The 17768-nt window shown below is 39.1% G+C and overlaps 3 protein-coding genes across 5 annotated transcripts in view; 1 reads left to right on the forward strand and 2 right to left on the reverse strand.

The window, feature by feature from the left end:
- Nucleotides 1-286, reverse strand: part of arhgef25b (Rho guanine nucleotide exchange factor (GEF) 25b) — a 39617-nt gene extending 39331 nt beyond the window's left edge. The window contains exon 1 of the mRNA XM_086292248.1: nucleotides 165-286. The gene's annotated coding sequence lies outside the window, so the exon portion shown is untranslated. The remainder of the gene's footprint in view (nucleotides 1-164) is intronic.
- On the forward strand, nucleotides 12-9569 carry LOC147330573 (activin receptor type-1B-like). 2 transcript variants are annotated; one of them, XM_086292254.1, is made up of 9 exons: nucleotides 12-151; nucleotides 2483-2728; nucleotides 3242-3493; nucleotides 3602-3832; nucleotides 4011-4178; nucleotides 5825-5981; nucleotides 6106-6230; nucleotides 6356-6486; nucleotides 7593-9569. In XM_086292254.1, exons 1-9 carry the CDS (start codon nucleotides 85-87, stop codon nucleotides 7716-7718), a joined length of 1503 nt encoding a protein of 500 aa, XP_086148380.1. In that variant the 5' UTR covers nucleotides 12-84; the 3' UTR covers nucleotides 7719-9569. The 2 variants fall into 2 exon arrangements, with proteins under 2 accessions (XP_086148380.1, XP_086148381.1); XM_086292255.1 differs by lacking the exon at nucleotides 12-151 and adding an exon at nucleotides 160-376.
- Nucleotides 9570-9993: 424 nt separating this feature from the next.
- On the reverse strand, nucleotides 9994-17161 carry prkag1 (protein kinase, AMP-activated, gamma 1 non-catalytic subunit). 2 transcript variants are annotated; one of them, XR_015129091.1, is made up of 14 exons: nucleotides 17018-17161; nucleotides 15921-15972; nucleotides 15740-15840; nucleotides 15577-15658; nucleotides 15421-15479; nucleotides 15210-15255; nucleotides 15068-15122; nucleotides 13721-13847; nucleotides 13363-13528; nucleotides 13227-13264; nucleotides 12923-13069; nucleotides 11811-11910; nucleotides 11618-11704; nucleotides 9994-11462 (listed from the first exon to the last, which is right to left on the reverse strand). XR_015129091.1 is itself a non-coding variant. In XM_086292258.1 (13 exons), exons 1-12 carry the CDS (start codon nucleotides 17024-17026, stop codon nucleotides 11812-11814), a joined length of 981 nt encoding a protein of 326 aa, XP_086148384.1. In that variant the 5' UTR covers nucleotides 17027-17161; the 3' UTR covers nucleotides 9994-11704; nucleotide 11811. The 2 variants fall into 2 exon arrangements, 1 of the variants encoding a protein (XP_086148384.1); XM_086292258.1 differs by having other exon boundaries at nucleotides 9994-11704.
- Between the last annotated feature and the right edge of the window lie 607 nt (nucleotides 17162-17768).

Consider the following 17768-nt stretch of genomic DNA (forward strand, 5'->3'; position numbering starts at 1 on the left):
TGCGCTGTCTCACTGTCTACATGACGGCTCACCAGATCCTTGGTTAACAACGTGTTAATGCGATGAACCTGGAATGCATTGATTATGGCTGACCTACGGATGTCACTCGCTGTCCTGGTTGTTCACACTGTCCTATACACAGCCTGCCAGGGTGAGTAACTTACTGTTTGTTTTGTCTGAGGACTGTCGCTACCGCTGTGGAGCCGACGCTCCGCGAAGTTAGCTGCTAGCTAGCGCTAAACTAACCATCATTAACCAGAAAAAAAACAGGTCAAACCTCCTGCTGTCGATACGGGGAGCCTTTCACTGCATGTTTATAAATCATGTTATGTTATCTGTCTATCTATGTTATCTCGTCCACGTCGAGGTTTGTTAGGTGAGTCTGATACAGCAGGTAAAATAGGAGCTCAGGTAGCAGTCTGTTTATACTGAGAGCTACCTTAAACACCAGTTCCTGTATGCGTCCTTTAAAAGCATCCAGGTATCAGGCACCTTTGAAAAAATGGCTTAAAGTGTTGATGCAGAATCGATTTAATGAAATTACTCGTGGGTAGGAGTGATGCGTTGATGAAACTCTGCTAATCTTCTAGCTACAAAGGTAGTAATGTGTGCATTATAGCCTATTGGAGTAATGCTGGACAGTAGGGATTAAATCATGATCATGGGAGCGATTTTGCAATTACTTTATATGGCGCTATTGATGATGTGTATCATAATATGATATAGCCCAACTGGCATTTAATTGTCCTTAGATGAGATGGTCACATGGGGCATGTCTGCTTTGTGCATTCATCTGAAAATGCTGCTTCACGATGAAGTCTGATGTTCATAATATATTTTCCCTCACATATTGTGTTTCTGCAAAAGTTTATTTTTAATTTATTAGTTTTTAGTATATTGAAATGCTCTAGACAGCAAACTAATGCTAGTTATTGATGTTATTACATTAGAAAATAGTTCCAAAAACTTGGCGGACATTTTTTTCTTGTTTTTTCTTTAACTTGTTGAAAGCTTTCAGTGTGGTTGAAAACAGGAAAATTAAAGTGAACAAAGTCGGTGGCTCAGCCTGCCAAATTCCTGTGCTGATTATGAAGGCTTGTGTCACTGAAAAAAGCAAAGTAGCATGCTTCCATTGTAAATTACTTTACCCACTTGAAAAGTTTTATAGGTAGCCATCTTTGCTTTTGCATTTCTATTTTATTTAATTTTTTTGTCAGACACGGTAGCTTTGTGCCGCTTGACATCTTTGTGGTTTCAAACACAACAATGTATATTAAAATTGTGACATTTCTAGCTTTGGAAAATCTGAAATGTCAGTCTTGTTTCATGTTTAGTCAGCGTTTATCTTCCTTTTTTCTTCTGTGGTTCTTCTATTTTTTGCGTCCAGTATGTGTGGGCATCGTGTGAGTCAGCACTACAAAATACATTGTAGCCCATTATATTTCCCCCTTTATCTCCTGGATGTGTGGCTTTCTTGTTGTTGTTGTTTTTATCAATCCCATCCGGCACACAGGCTGTTGAAAGGTCATTTTCCCACTGAGAATTCCCTGGCAGCTCTTTGAGAATAACTGGAATGCCACATCCCATTCTTGCCTAAATAGCATTACTCCATTTCAGATGAACCCAGTCTCTTGGTTGCCTAATTATACTAAGCGAGTTATTAAAAAAAAAAAGAAAAAACACTCTCCTGCACCTAATGCAATGACTGCACTTTTAACACTTCCTCTACTTCATATTTTTAGCACTTTGCATTGAGATATTTAGTTATGCGGTATATTTTGGTTCGCCATCCTTGGCAGGAAGTAGCCTTAAACAGATCCCCCCCACAAACCAGTAAGAAGCCAAAAAGGGAAATAGCTGCATGTTAAACAGCAAAGCTGATCATTTAAAAATATTTAGGCTTTATTTATGGCTTTATAAGTTGTAGTAGATAGTAAAGCTGTATGCCAAATTACCAATACCAATATCAGTTCTTCACAGGTGTACTACATGTACCAAATCATCAAAATCTTCATTACTTTAAGCTCACAGGAAATATAACCACACAGTAACATGTGCTTTCAATCAAACTGCAGCTTTAAAAAGGTGAAAAACAGACCTTTTTTGAATGATTTAAAGTAGTATGTATGTTTCTGAGATTTTCCTGAAGCTGCCTCACCACCCTCTCAAAGCACATTTCCATCATGCAATGTATTTTAGGAGAAGAGTGTGCTTATTTACAGGGCACAGTACCTCCTTTGAGGTGTTTTAATGTCTCCTGACAGACATGCTAAAACCAGCCTACAATCCTCACATATTTGTGTGAGGTTTTGGGACACAGCGGTAAGTCTTCAGGCTGTTGCTGCCCCCTGCTGTGTATTATAGGAGCTGTAAAATTCTCTCTAACTCTTCAGTACTTAAACAGTTTTGTGCCAGCGGGTCACAGTTCGCTTGACTTCATGCAAGCTAATGGTCTTGCAAATGTTTTGCTATGTCTCTTCAGCTCTGTGGTGTAACTGCACCACTCCTCTGTGTAAGAAGTCTGACTTCCAGTGTGAGACCGATGGGGCCTGCACGGCTTCCACCATCTTCAGCAATGGAAAACAGCAGCACAGCCGCGGCTGTATCCCACAGGAAGATCTCGTGCCCCCTGGAAAACCGATCTACTGCCTCGGTGTAGAAGGCTACCTATACACGCAGTGCTGCTACACCGACTACTGCAACAGCATTGACCTCAGAGTACCCACTGGTGAGATTCACATTTAGTTACCTGTACTGTTTATATCACCAATGTCTGTGAAAGTCTGCTGTGCTAAATTAAAATTACATAGTGTTAAATGTCCTGCCTGTTCAGTGATCCCTCCAAAAGAAATCCACATAATATTCCACATTGGGAATCACCAGTAAAATTTAAATCAAAGCTGTGGGAAGTAGGGGGACAGGTTCTAGTCAGCTGTTTGCATATAGCCTTATTGTATTTCTGACTGTCTTAAAAGACTTTGTAGTTGCAATGAATGCAACTCATTTACTCACATGCGTCTCTACAGAGGTTTAATTATTCTGGTGTCTTGGAGTTAAAATATAGTGTGTATATTTTTCCCAGCTGTGCGGATGAGTTCACTGAAGTTTTGGCTGTTTACCAAACAAAACAGAATAATTTGGATATTTTAAAGAAAATGAGCCTTTACAGGATTAATTTGCAATTACTCTAATTCAATATTTTTGTGATGCTTTTTCTTCCATTCCATTGTGACTCCATCAGAAATCGGGGGAGGCTACGGCCCGGGTGGGACATGGAGGCTCGTGGAACTGGTTGCTGTGATCGCAGGGCCGCTGTTCCTGCTGTGTCTGCTACTGTTGGTGGGTGCGTTCATATATCATTATCACCGGAGGGGCTACAACCACAGGCAAAGGCTGGAGGTGGAGGATCCGTCCTGTGACCATCTCTACCTGGCCAAAGACAGATCCCTGGAGGATCTCCTTTGCAATCTATCCACGTCTGGTTCAGGCTCTGGTCAGTACGCAGTTTGGTGGTGGAACTGCAGCCTGACAGTCATGTTGTGGATCTTCATCAGCTGGTATCTAGTAATCTTTTTCTATTGTCATTTTTTTTTCTGGGCAGGTCTCCCTCTCTTTGTCCAGCGGACTGTAGCCAGAACAATCGTCCTGCAGGAGATCATTGGTAAGGGGCGTTTCGGGGAGGTGTGGCGAGGACGCTGGAGGGGTGGCGACGTGGCTGTGAAGATTTTCTCATCCAGGGAAGAGCGCTCCTGGTTCCGTGAGGCTGAAATCTACCAGACGATCATGCTTCGCCATGAAAACATCTTGGGCTTTATAGCTGCTGACAACAAAGGTGCAACCCAGTTATATGCAATATTTAATTTATTTAGTCAAAGAAACACAGTTCATCTTTTCAGCAGTTTACAAGACCTTATTATGCATTTTTGTTTCACTGTGCTGTATAATAACTAGTTATCCTAAAGTAAAATGATCATTTCTCGAGTATCTTCATTTATATGTCTCTCCCTTAGACAACGGGACGTGGACTCAGCTGTGGTTGGTGTCAGATTACCACGAGTACGGCTCTCTGTTTGACTACCTAAACCGCTACTCCGTCACTACCGAGGAAACGATCAAACTGGCACTATCAGCTGCGAACGGCCTCGCACATCTGCACATGGAGATTCTTGGAACGCAAGGTAGTGTTTGTTATTCTATTGTGTAATCATGTTAATTCTATTTATGTGTCCTAGATTACACTTTCAGTAAATATGCAGTTTTTTACGTATGTTTCAGGTACTACATGTAAACTTCTGCCTTGAGTAAATAGCCTTCCTTGTTCTTCTGTATTGTGGCTGTGTTTGGAGTCTTTGTCATAAGATGATCAAGACACCTCCCTGATAGTATTGTTTTAGATAAAGAGTCTCTTTCCTGTACAGCCACAGTCACAGTAATGACGCAGTAACACAGAGGCAGGTCAAGTTTACTTTCTCATTTATACTCACCAGCCAGGCAAACCTGTTCAGGTGTTCCATATCTCCATATCTAATCAGCCAATTACATGGCTCGACTGCATGCATTTAGGCATGTAGACATGCTGAAGTTCAAAGTCTTTTAACATGGCATGGTCAGATGGGCTGGTCTGAGTATTTCAGAAACTGCTGACCTGCTGGGGATTTCCCACACAAACATCTCTATAGTTTACAGAGAATGGTGTGAAAAAAGAGAAACAATACAGTGAGCAAGACATTTGGAAGAAAATGTCTGGTTGATGCTGGAGGACCGAGGAGAATGGCCAGACTGCTCTCAGCTAATAGGAAGGAAAAAGTAATTCAAATAATCATGTATTACAGCCAATGTGTGCAACTTTCAATGCACAACGCGTCAAACATTAAAGCAGGAAACTGAGGCCACATTACACACTGGCTCAACAAAATTGCACAATAGAAAAACAGGAGATTAATTTCATGAATGTGCAGCAACTGTGTGATCATGTGATCTGTCATATCAGTATGGACAAACATTTCTGAGGAGTGTTTTACTGCACCTTGTTGAATCTGTCACACAAAGAATTAAGGAAGTTCTGAAAGTAAAAGGGCCAACCCAGGACTAGGAAGGTGTACCTAATAATTTGTCTGGTAAATGTATTCATGTAGAAACGACTGGCAGTTCAGAACATCAGTTTTCTGACTTATGTTTAAACTGGTATGCTGTAATTCAGTTTCATAAGCCAGTGAATTTAAGCATTGCTTGTGTGCACCTCCCTTACACTCTGTGCATATCTGCGTTATCAAAAAGTGCTTTGATCAACATCTTTTATCACTTCCACAGTAGTTTTAACTTTGCCTCCCCCAGCCACAGACAGGAAAAAGGCATCGGGCGTTGACAGCTGGACTTTTCCGTTTTTTGCAAGACTCTGACGTAACTGGCTTGAGTCAACAGACTATGTCACAACCTGATATTTAAATGTTACTCACAGAGATTGTGCACTGACAAAGGCGACTGTGATATTTTGTAATGTTTTGCATATTTTGGTTAATCAAAGAACAATGTTTTTTTTGTTGAATGGGCGTGTAAGCCGTGTTAAGTTACAAAACAGCTGCTTTTCAGTGATTTATGTTCCATTTTTTTAAGGCTTGGTCTCACCTATACTTTGAACATTTTTCTCTGTTGAGTCTGCTTGATCATAAATTGTTGCAAAAGTGGAGGAGTAATTCTAACTTGTAGTAAATGAAAGTTTAAAAAAATGGTACTTGCACGAACAGGCTCTATTTTCATGTTGACAAAACAATTAGATGCAGAAGAAAGTATTAACAAGTGACTGTTTTCCTTCATGTCATGATAGGAAAGCCAGGCATCTCCCATAGAGACTTGAAGTCCAAGAACATCCTGGTGAAGAAGAACTGCACCTGTGCCATTGCCGACCTGGGCTTGGCTGTCCGTCACGACTCTGCCACGGATACGATCGACATCGCGCCCAATCAGAGAGTGGGAACCAACAGGTCTTTCTCATCTGCTGACTTAACGCTGACCATCGTTTCTCACAGATATCTTCTGACATCTTTCCCAGAATATCCCTTTATCCTTTACGCCAGCACAAACCAGGACTGTGTTTATGTTCCCCAGGTACATGGCCCCAGAGGTTCTCGATGAGACCATAAACACAAGACACTTCGAATCATTCAAATGTGCTGACATCTACGCTTTAGGCCTGGTCTACTGGGAAATTGCACGCCGCTGTAACAGTGGAGGTTGGACTCTCTTTGTTTTCTCTTCGGATACTTGAACTGCCTTGTTTGTTGTTGTTATTTTTTTCCTCTCGTTGGATATGCCAGAGACGGCACTGATCTGACCTCACACTATTCTGTGTTATCAGGTATCCATCAAGAATACCAGCTGCCCTACTATGATCTGGTACCGTCTGACCCGTCCATAGAGGAGATGAGAAAAGTGGTGTGTGACCAAAAGCTTCGACCCAATATTCCAAATTGGTGGCAGAATTACGAGGTATGAAAATTAAGTTCAAATCGAACTAAAATCTGCACTTACATCAGAAAGATCTTACTTTTGCAGTTTGGGCCTTTATTTATATTTCTAATTATAACATTGCATTCATCATCTTAAACTAACAGTGTAACCTCCACTTAGGTTCTTTGCTTGTGGTGTTTCTGAACTACACTGTTGGCTTTGTTACAGCTAGGACAACACATAATAGAGTTCATTCATTTCCAAGATTCACTAGTTTGTGAGTCTTTTAGTAATTTCTGTGCAGCTCCATGTGTAGCGTGATAAAGCATAGTTTCCCCCACCAGAGAGCAATGATTACTTTAGTTTGTTAGACTGAGGCCACACCTCTTTATCTTTAAATACACACATTTGTGAAAGAGGTAAAGAGAGCTCACTAAATTCCAGTGTGGTACTGTAACAGGATGCTAACAGTCAATTCATGAAATCAGCTGTAAGTGGTATCATAGCAAAGTGGATGCATTTAGGAACTACAGCAGCTCAGCCGCAGAGTGGCAGACCATGTAGAGTTACAGAGCAGGGTCACCAAGAGCTCTTCAGCAGAAAAACTGTGCATTAGGGGCTTCGTGGCATGGGTTTGCATGGCTAAGCAGAACGTGTGGAGGCACTCTGGTATTTTTGTTTGCATACATTGCAAATCTTGATCACAGTTCCCAAAAAATCCACATTTGTTGAGATTTTTTTTTAAGCCAATCATGGAAACTTTTTAAGTTTAAATGATATTTTTCACAATGATCTTATGTTTTTGTTTCAGTTTGTTATATATATTTCCGTGTTGCCTTTTCCGTAATGTGTACAGATCATTGGTGATCTGCATTCATGCTGAATCTGATAGCCCAAACTACAAAAATAAGACCCAGAATGAAATAAACCGGGTTATTATTAAAACTGCTTTTCTACATTGTTTTGATTCTTATTAGTGTTTTATGTGAATGAATTAGGGTAATCTGATACTTGTATTCTTCAGTATAAAGTAGCACTCAAATGCTGTTCATAGAGTGTCTGAACTACTTTGTGTCATCACCACCATTATTTATATTGCAATACAAGCTCTTAAGCCTTACTGGTGTTTTCCTTGTGCTTATCAGGCCTTGCGGATCATGGGTAAAATCATGAGGGAGTGTTGGTATGCTAACGGAGCTGCACGCCTGACGGCCTTGCGCATAAAAAAGACGCTGTCCCAGCTCAGCATTCAGGAGGACATTAAAATCTGAGCATGTGTGAGACAGCAGAGCACTGAAGAGGACCCGGCCCCTCCATCCAGACTGAGAGGAAGGGGTCGGGCCTTCTAAAGAGATGGCACAATGAAGAGTGGCACTTTGTAAAATTTTACCGCACAGACACTTCTGTCAGGTTTGAAACCACTTTATTTCTGACAAACCCTACCTCGCTTTACCCAGCCAAAACATACAGGAACACCTTCCCTGTCTCATCCTTAGCTCCCGCTGCCAAACCTCACCCTCTTTCCTCACCCTGTACGCTGCACTAACAGTTTCCTGAATTTCTTGTGTATGCAGTCATTAACAGCACATGTACTTAACCAAGTTACATTTTAAAAATCAGTTGCTGGTGTTTTATTGTTTCAAAGTGTGTTGACAGTAATTATTAGTTAGTAAACAGCATTTGCTTGTTTTGTCTTAGCAGAAGAGCATTAACTCATTTATACTGATTCTGTTATATCAGTAATTGAACACTGTGCGGGAGCTTGTGGGCTATCTGTGTAGGTTAATTCCTGCCATACCTGCAGCATTCAAAGGAAGATTTTATTGATACCAGTGTCATAGAGATCAGGACTCCTGGTACCCTTCAGCCCAGGAGAAATGAGGCCTGCACAGTTTTTACTGTTTCATTCTCTCAGAGTCTGAACACAGTGCAGAAACAAATAGAAAAAAGACTGTGGGGGACTCCTTTGTGAGTTTGTTATGAGATTGAAATGATTGCTAATAGGAACAGATAAGCTGTGAGTAATATTTACATTTCCTGATTCCTGACATATTGCATTGCTTAGAAATCCTTTAGCACAAATAATTCACCTGATTTTAGTCTGTTCACATTTAGAAAAGTACATATTTAGGAATTATTAAACATCACTAGGATGAAGAGCAGCAGCTACTGCTGACTTTGATCTTCATTAGCTTCAGACCACTCACGTAAAATACAAGATGCATGCAGATCCATGTGTTGTATGTTAGTATCATAGTCTCCTGTTATGAATGCATAACCTCAGATAAGCTTGTATACACAACATTCAGATATTACACTGCCCCTTCAGTGCAGTCCAGAATCCATGTTTAAGCTCATATTTTATACTCTTACAGCATGTCAGAGGTTTTTTTTTTTTCCCCCAGGGCACTTTCCTCCTGATCAAGTATATTTACTGCACTGCACATACACTAGCCTTTTAAGGTGATACTTCAGTTTAGGTCTGAGTGTGTTTTTAGATGACTTTTTTAGCCTTTTTTTTTTTTTTTGTAAAGACAAATATTTACCAAATTACTTTGTGACCTGTGAAGTAACATCATTGTAGTTGTCAGGTGACCTGCTTATAGTACTTTATTACTGCCAAGCAGTATAAGTTAAATTCATATTTCTTTCTGTGCCCCCGTACCCCCATCATGCTATACCTCCTTAATGTGCATATTTTGCCTTATGTATATCACTTCACTCTTAACATTGTCAGAAATCACTGCATTTTTTTTTATGTATTCAGGAAAAATGTGCACTTTCTGTCTTGAGCTGTATGCAGATTCTGCAGGTACTGTTTGCATGTATTCATGTGAAGTCTGACAGACCAATTGTGCACTACTACTGACCTCGCTGCATTAACACCAACCTTTTCTCAGAATCATCTCCGGCCACGGCCTCCAGTGTTTAAAATCACACCACTGAAAACGAGAATGTTTACACAAATCATGCCAGTCAGATGACCTACCTTTCTGACTGAAAATTGTAAAGATAATTTTGCTTTTCTTTAATCTCTGGGAGAAAGAAGTGTTGAAACTAAATACTGCTGAAATGCCTTCGTGTTAGCTCACATTTTTTTTCCAACCTGTGTTGTTTTTTTTTTTTTAAAAGACCGGGGAGCTCTACTGAATGTGAAGCATATTTATACTTTCTTTGTTTGCCTTACAACTTAAAAGTGAATATTGCGTTCAGTGTTTTTAATACTTCGGTGTCTGTATCCCTTTGAAGGAACGCTGGAGTGAGAGTCAAAACAAATAACAAAAAAAAATATATATAGGTATTATATTACATGTTGTAAAACTCTGTTTATGTTATTGAAATTATTCTACTTAAAAAAAAATCCTTCAGGACAATTATCATGTAACATTCAACACAAATGTAATAAATTCAGTCATTTTCCTATGTGGTGTCCTATTTCATTTTCGTCACCCTCCCCACTCAAAGAAATATTTTTATACTCAAAGGGGGTCGAGGATTGTATTCATGTGAGAAATTAGCCACTGAAAAAGTTAGAATAAATACAAGCACTCTTAAAGAACCTTTATTGCTCATTGTTTAAATTATAATATCACTGTAGATTAGTACAAAAACTGTGCAGTTACATAGTTGTACACAATCCATTTCACATATCCTAAAACAGGAAGTGTGACATGTTCCTCACTTTATCTTCTTTAGAAAATAGAAAACGCTGGTATGTAGTGATTTTGATAAAGTCAGTCCTCTAAACGCAAAAAACCCCATAAAAACTACATAAACCTATAACAGCCGATGTTCTGACACAGTAAATAAATCACATCAACACAACACAGAACAAAGAAAACAAAAGTAGAATAACTGAAAGTAATGGTCAAATTAACAAAGTAGGACTGTTTTTAACAGAATGAGATTTTGGAGCACTGAAGCCATAAGCAGATCCCTTTACGACTAATAATGACACCGGGGTGTGTGTGTGTGTGTGTGTGTGTGTGTGGGGTGGGGGGGGGGGGGGGGTCTCTTGAGTAAAGTATAGAATCCATTACACATGCAGTTATAAGACAACACACTAAAATGGCAAAATATAACACCTATAAATATCCGGAGACAAGCACTCAAAGAGGATACAGCACAGTTAATGGTTGTCTTCAACAGCAAATTCATTTTAGACTTCACTCTAAGTGCTCTTCCAGGTTTGCTTCGTGGCTGTCTGGCTACACAACAGATTGAACTCTGAGGCCTTGGATTCTTTACAGAAACCTCATTCAGGTGTTTTGGGGGAAACTTATCAGGCCAAATAATGGTTCATTCTTAACTGAAAGGTACTGAGTGGCTGTATCCACTGCATCATGCTGATACTCGAGTAGAAAGGGCAGTCTAAGGCTGCACACCTCCACCAAAGCTTTCATCCAGATAATTATTTTTTTTTTTAAACCAAATGAGTTTGAAAGGTCAGTGATTTTTATGTTGGCCCCAGTTTTATATATCAAGTAAAGGGGAACGGGTCACAAAACCTTGGTGGAGGTAACTACTCAATAAGTCTTTGCACATTGGAAGGGTGAAGTGGTTCAAATTGAATATGGTAGTTTGTATGTATGTATGTATTTATTTTACCAGCATTTATATAATCAAGTTAACTGAATGAGGAGTAATATCAATAACATCATACTACTACTTACTTAATCAGAGAACAAGGCTCAGAAAAGGCTCTGATGTGTTAAGAGAGTGCTGATCAATCCAAGCTGCACAGTTCAAAATCACCCTATTGACAGGCTTTATCTGTGTAGATTTCAGCTTTAGATCAGAAGAAAAGTGATGCCAGCAAAAGGCAAAACAGGAAAATCAGTTTTCCTGTGAGGTTACAGACTATTTTATTATTGGAAATGTCTAACTGTCCTATATGTTGCTGGGTATTCCTGAGCAGCTACAGCTCCCCTCCAGAGGATTCTTGTGCTTCTGCATCTTTCTTGGTTTTCCAGTGACTCAAAATTTGGCTCAATTTACAGGAGGTTCTGTATAAGCTGTAGAACCAAAAAAATATTTTATATAGTTTAAAATTCACAATATTTTGGTTTCTGTAGACAAATAGAATTATTCATGGGTAAATTTCAAAAAAAACAAAACAAACAAAAATTATTGATAGAACTTCCATTTGCTGTCATAATTCCCCTCTTACAGGCTTGGTTATCTCCTCTCCTATGCTCTGGTGTCACCTTTAAAATGTGCAGCCTTTCATTTTGTGAGTAACTTTTCCAATTTGTCCCTGTAGGCAGAAAAATCAAATAATCACTTCAAGTTTATGTTCAGTGAATCCCCCTTATATAAAAAAAATAAAAAATAGGTAGGCTTCAGTACAGAAGTGTACGTACTCTATTCTCTATCTGTAAGCACTAAGGCTTGGAGGATATCCGAAAGGGAGACGATTCCCTTCACCACCTCGTGCTCATCCACTACCACCAGCCTGTGCACCTGCAGGGAACACAAGAACATCGTTGGTGTTACACTTATCTCAGCAAGGTACCATTTTTACATAAGGAACGTGGAGAGAAACTGGTGTAAGACAAACTGTACACAGACAGCAGCTTTGATAGCAGAAGTAACAAAGAGTTGTTTTTTTTAATATGATTTCAAATTATGTTTTGAAACAATTATGACAAGAGGTGTGCACACAAATACCACACAAAAAGGCCCCGGCATGGATTCAAATGCAGGATGTTCTTGCTGTGAGGCAAACGGGGGTGTGCTATTATTTATTATGGTGCTGATTTTTTTTAATGTATACTTAGTTCTTTAACTGAGTAGTTTGGAATAAATCACAAATTTAACAATACCTATTTTGTCCATCTACATGGCCTTGCTGCAAACCCTCGGTTTATCCTCTTTTTGAAACAATGTAGTAATATGCTAATTAGACATGTGGTAATACTGATTATAATCCTAATCCTCATTCATCTCATAGTGAGCCTTGATACAGCCTCTGAATTTCTCCTCTGCCTGAAACAAACAGCTTTAGCATCTTTCCCTTTAAGGCCACCCTCTCTTTAGCCAGCCTTCTCCTGATTTGCTGCACCTCTCAAACAGAATGTTTGAACAGCAGGTGGGTGAGGCTTCTATAGTCACAGGCAGAGCTGTGTTCCTACAATGACCATCACAGGGATATCACCTCTCACTGAAATCATACAGACCTAACAATGGGGGGGGGGGAGACTCTGAAACAGAGCATGAGAGAATACTTTTACCTAAACTGACCTCAATATTTTAAACTTTTATATTATATAGATGGAAAGAGAACATAATGAAAGGCATAATAAGTCCCCTTTTAATGAATATTTAATTTTTCCTACAGCTGCAGTGACAAAACACTGAAAGTTAAAGCTCAAAATCTGCTACTCAGATTATGCATGATAAGGAGCTTAAATAGTGGATGATTGACACATGCAGTAGATAATGTGAACAAATAATGTGTACATCCTCTTCTCACCTCAGCCTCCACCAGTCTGTTGATAATGGCCTCGAGGGTGTCATGCCTGTTGCATGTCAGCACTCCTTCAAAGTACTGTGAGCGATGCTGCAAGGCTTTGGTCACCGTCACATCCAGGTTGTTGTACGTCTTCTCTGCTGCTAGATTCTGTAAAAAGACATGCTCTTATATGATGCTTCTAATGCATTGTTCATGATTTACTGTCATCATAAAAGTGCATTTATGGTGTCACAGACAGCACAATGTGCCCTGTCAGATGGTGGTGAGACACCTAAACAGCATGCAGTGAGTGCTTATAACTTACTATAACATCAAATTTTGAGTAAATGTCCACCACTCGACCTGCGAGACAGACACAGCACAATGGAGCATAAAATTCAAGATTTCTGAGATGGTTAATGGAAAACCAACAGGGGCATCATTTCAGTCAGTCCTCATACCTTTGTCATCAACAACAGGGAGCGCTGACACTCTCTGCTCAACAAAAATACCCAGAGCTGTGTAGAGCGGTGTGTCTGCACGGACCACTGCTATGTTCTTGAAAGTCCCGATATTCAGTTCTTCTAAAGTTTGCCTCAAGAACGAGGGTTTTGGCATCTCTGCTATCTGAAAACATAACAAGCATTTTAGATAACTGAATAAAAACTGTGGGTGTTTTAGTTAAGGAAATGAGATATTCCCAGACTACTTAACTGCAGACTCTTCTCTATTCAAAACAAAAATGAAGATGGCAGATGATTTAAAGTACTTAATGCAGCTGCAGTGTGGTGAGGAGGTGAGGAGCCCCGGGGGACTTACAAAAAGCTTCAAGAACTTGAGAATCCTCTTGTGTGTGAGAATATAGAGCGTGTTCCCCGTCAGCGGGTCAATTACAGGCAATCTGTGAATCTTGTTCTTCAGCAGAGATGACACAGCATCGTACAAACTGTAACACAGAAAGTTAGTTAAAGTTATTTAGTCTGCTAAATGAGACAGAAAACGACTGAATAAAATATTATGAAGAGACACATTGATGAGCAACTTTATTAGTTACACCTGTTCAGCTGCTCATTAATGCAATTATCTAGTCAGCCAATCACATGGCAGCAGCTCAATGCATGTAGACAGATTTTACTCTGAACACTGCATGTTTGTTAGCATTTCAGAAACTGGTTATCTAATGGGATTTTCCTGCACAGACATATCTAGGGTTTTTTAATAATTAAAAAAAAAACCAAAAAAAAACCACAACACTAAAAAGGTGAAAAATGCCTCGGTGATGCCAGAGGTCAGAGGAGAATGGCCAGACTGCCTCAAGCTGATAGGAAGGTAAGAGTAACTCAAACAAACACTTTCTGCATACCAACCAAAGTATGCAGAAGAAAATCCCTGAACACACAACACACTGAAGCTTAAAGCAGAAAACACTGAAAACATCTGGAGCATCGAGAGATGAAAAATATAACAAAGATCGTCCATGACTGCCGAACAGCTAGAATCCAATATCAGACAAGAATGAGACAACATTCCTCTTCTAAAAGTCCAGCAGCTTGTCTCCTCTGTTTCCAAACTGTTGTGAAAATGAGAGGCAATGATGCAACAATGGTGTTATATAGCCCTTTAAACCGCCAATCATGTGTTTTATTGTGAATCTCAGCCCATCACCACTTGCCCTATTTTTTGTTGTTGTCGGTTTTTTGGGGGGTGAAGGGGGGTGGAGGGGTTACTTTATTTTTTAGTTATTTGATTTGTATGCGAGTGTTGTGTTTATATGATTATTTGTGCAAAATGTGAATACAAAGAAGAAAAGACACACTTTTTCAAAAAAAAAAAAAAAAAAAAAAAAAAAAAAGGACGCTACACATAGCTAAATATGGCCATGTCCCAACATTTGAGATGCGTTGTTGACATCGAATTCAAAATTATTGTAGGTGGGTTTGCCATGTTTGGCAAACACGCATTTCATTCGTTTTTATTTAGATTTCAACACAGGATCCCAAGGTTTGGGGGAATCGAGGTTGTATACTCTAGCCTTTCCTTCTCAATAGTATATCTATGCAAAGTGATTCTGGTCAACAAACTAACATCCAAAGGGACTTTTCAGAGTTTAATATTATAGTGCAAATAAGCATTCACAAACTTAAAATAGCACATTCTGTTACTTACCTTGCATTAGGAGATATGCTAACCAGGGGCTTGAAAGAGTCTTGAAGATACACCTCTATTGGAAATAAGAAAAGACAAATATGAATTTTCCCTTTAAGATATTACAAGTACATTATGTTACATATTAATAAAGGATTTTCACCTCTCCAGGTTTCAATTTTGTGCTCTTCCAACTCATATATCTGAACCTGAAAATTTACAATAAGTGAATGGAGGGATCAAGTAATGCAGAAACGAAGAGAAAGTGCATGTTTGACCAAAAATAAGGTAAAATATACATAACTAAAACAACCGTGGATGGAGTTTAAGTTTGAGATTTAATTGGTTACATCTATTCAGTGTCTACATCTTACCAATGGAGATTTGTAATAGCGATGAAGAATGTTAATGAAGTCTGTGATGGTTAGCATACCTGCAGAGCAGAAACAGGAGTCCATTATTATTCAACTTCTTTCTTTTTTTTTTTTTTAATTTTTAGTGCAACAGAGCCAAATGAAAGTTACTCTTACCAACGAAACACTGCTTCTTGCTATCCCATAAAGGCGCAGCTCGCACCCCGTTAGAAACAAGAGCAAAAAAGGCCTTTTTCACCTGAGGATGAATTGCACAACAGATTAAAGCTATACTAGATCATGAAAAATATATGTATTTAATTTAGGGCTTTTGTTTTACCTGAAGTGATGTATCAAACACAACTAATTTGGAGCTGGTGGGCACAAGGTCATAACAACGATGGGACTTCATAAACCTGGTGTACACATTGTGTTCTGGATCTACAGGAATGAGAATCAGCTGTCACTATTTTCTAAAAATAACTTTCCCAGCATGACAGACTGTGTTGCAAGCCCCTTACCTTCAATGACTGGGTCCTTCTTGCTCTCAAGATCATCAATAGTTACTGGAATCTGAAAGATAACGTTTATATCACCAAATGAAGTAATATTTTTTGGTTGCGTTCTATTATATCACACCAATATTGCTCTGACGCTACAACACTTTATTTTATACATTTTAATATTTACAATTTTTGGGGCACAAAAGAGATACATCCATACAAAGCATTTCTAGAAATAACCTGATATTTCTAGAAGTGGTTATTTCTAGAAAAATGGTTGTGTTTATGTAAAGTTTCGCAACCTGATATATTGGGTAAGATGTGGGAATGTCTGTTTTTGACATGCACGGCAAAGTCAGATCTGAAGTTTATTGTTTGTTTTAAAGAAGTTTATCGTAGCTGATGTCGGAAAAAAGTTTAAAGACCGTGAGAAGTACAGCCCAATGAGTCCTCTGATAAACATGTATTCACTGGAAGTGTCGCTGACAGGTCAGCTGTTTCCAGAGGAGTCATGAAAACCACGAAAATGTGAACAGTTTCATTGTTTATGACTTGACTCTGAGACGTGGGTAACTGTACTTTAACACCGAGCCATAGACTGCACTTAAGCAGCTGGCTAAACATCAAACAGTATAACTTTGCAGTCAAATAAGATCCTCTGTAATTAGTGAGATAATTTTGTGATTTCTAGGTGTCCAAAAAGACTCGGTTACACTGACAAGTAACGAAACTTTGGAAAATAAATAAATAAATAAATACTATAACAGAAAGGTTAGCGGAGTATTACCTAGCCTGTCAGTCAGTTGACATTACTGAGCCTGTCGAGGTGACTTTCTATTTACGCTAAGGCTCTTAAGCTGCGTCATTATGTCGCGTATTGTTACATTTGACTGGTAATTGTGACAGGTACCGGGACTGATAATTATATCCGTTTTCCTGACAACTGACTAAGCGCAATAATAAGCGGGTTGGCCCCAACGACCACTCCACCAAGAATTTGCTCGCTAGCTAGCTTGTACCGTTAGCATGCTTCAAAAAGTCGGGTAAGTTCATTTGGTTTAAACGTGAGAAAGCTGGGTGGAAAACCTCTCTGTATATGCAAGCTACTAACTTACACACTCCATGTTCCATTCGCTGATTCGCTTCTCTGTAGCCGGTTTCGTGTGCAGCTCTCCAAACCTCGAAGGTCTTCCGCTAACTAACTAACAACGATCAGCATGAATGGTTGTGTTGTCTCTGCCGTAATTGCCGTAATATTGCCGCACTCCTGGGATGTCATTTTAGCTCTGAAGCAGGTAGCGCTCAGGAGTAAAGAATTTGTAGTTTGTTTTATTATTGTGTAAATAAAAAAGCGTTTAGGAGTCCTATGGAATATTACTTTTAAGGAAAACTGAAAAATTCCCCAACTATTTAGAGTTACTCTGTTGTCTTGGAACTCTTGCATTCAGATGCTACGTAAAGTTTGGTTGAACAAAAAAAAGTTAACGCTTAAGAAAATCTTCTCTAGTGCTTTTTGGCTCAGACAACTTCAAAAAAATAAAAAAAGGTTTTGGTTGATAAGGTATATTCAGGTATATACAGTAATATGTGGGACTCAGCCACTATTGAGCAGGATGAAGATGGGAAATTGGGGACATTGGTAAATATTGAAAAAACTGGCTGAGAAAATATGTGAGTCTTCTCAGTTTCAGTTTCAGAGCAGAATAATTAGAAGCAGCATAACCTCTAACATATAACAATAATACTATATAATAAAAGAAGAAAGTAGACTATACACGTCACAAGCATCTCTCTCTCTCACACACACACACACGTACAGGATGGGCCATTTATATGGATACACTGTAATAAAACGGGAATGGTTGG

The sequence above is a fragment of the Aulonocara sp. 'chitande type north' Nkhata Bay genome, linkage group LG5 (assembly GCF_057382095.1).
Source record: "Aulonocara sp. 'chitande type north' Nkhata Bay isolate Kocher_YH1m ecotype deep benthic linkage group LG5, A_spYH_male_GT1.1, whole genome shotgun sequence".
Classification (NCBI taxonomy): domain Eukaryota; kingdom Metazoa; phylum Chordata; class Actinopteri; order Cichliformes; family Cichlidae; genus Aulonocara; species Aulonocara sp. 'chitande type north' Nkhata Bay.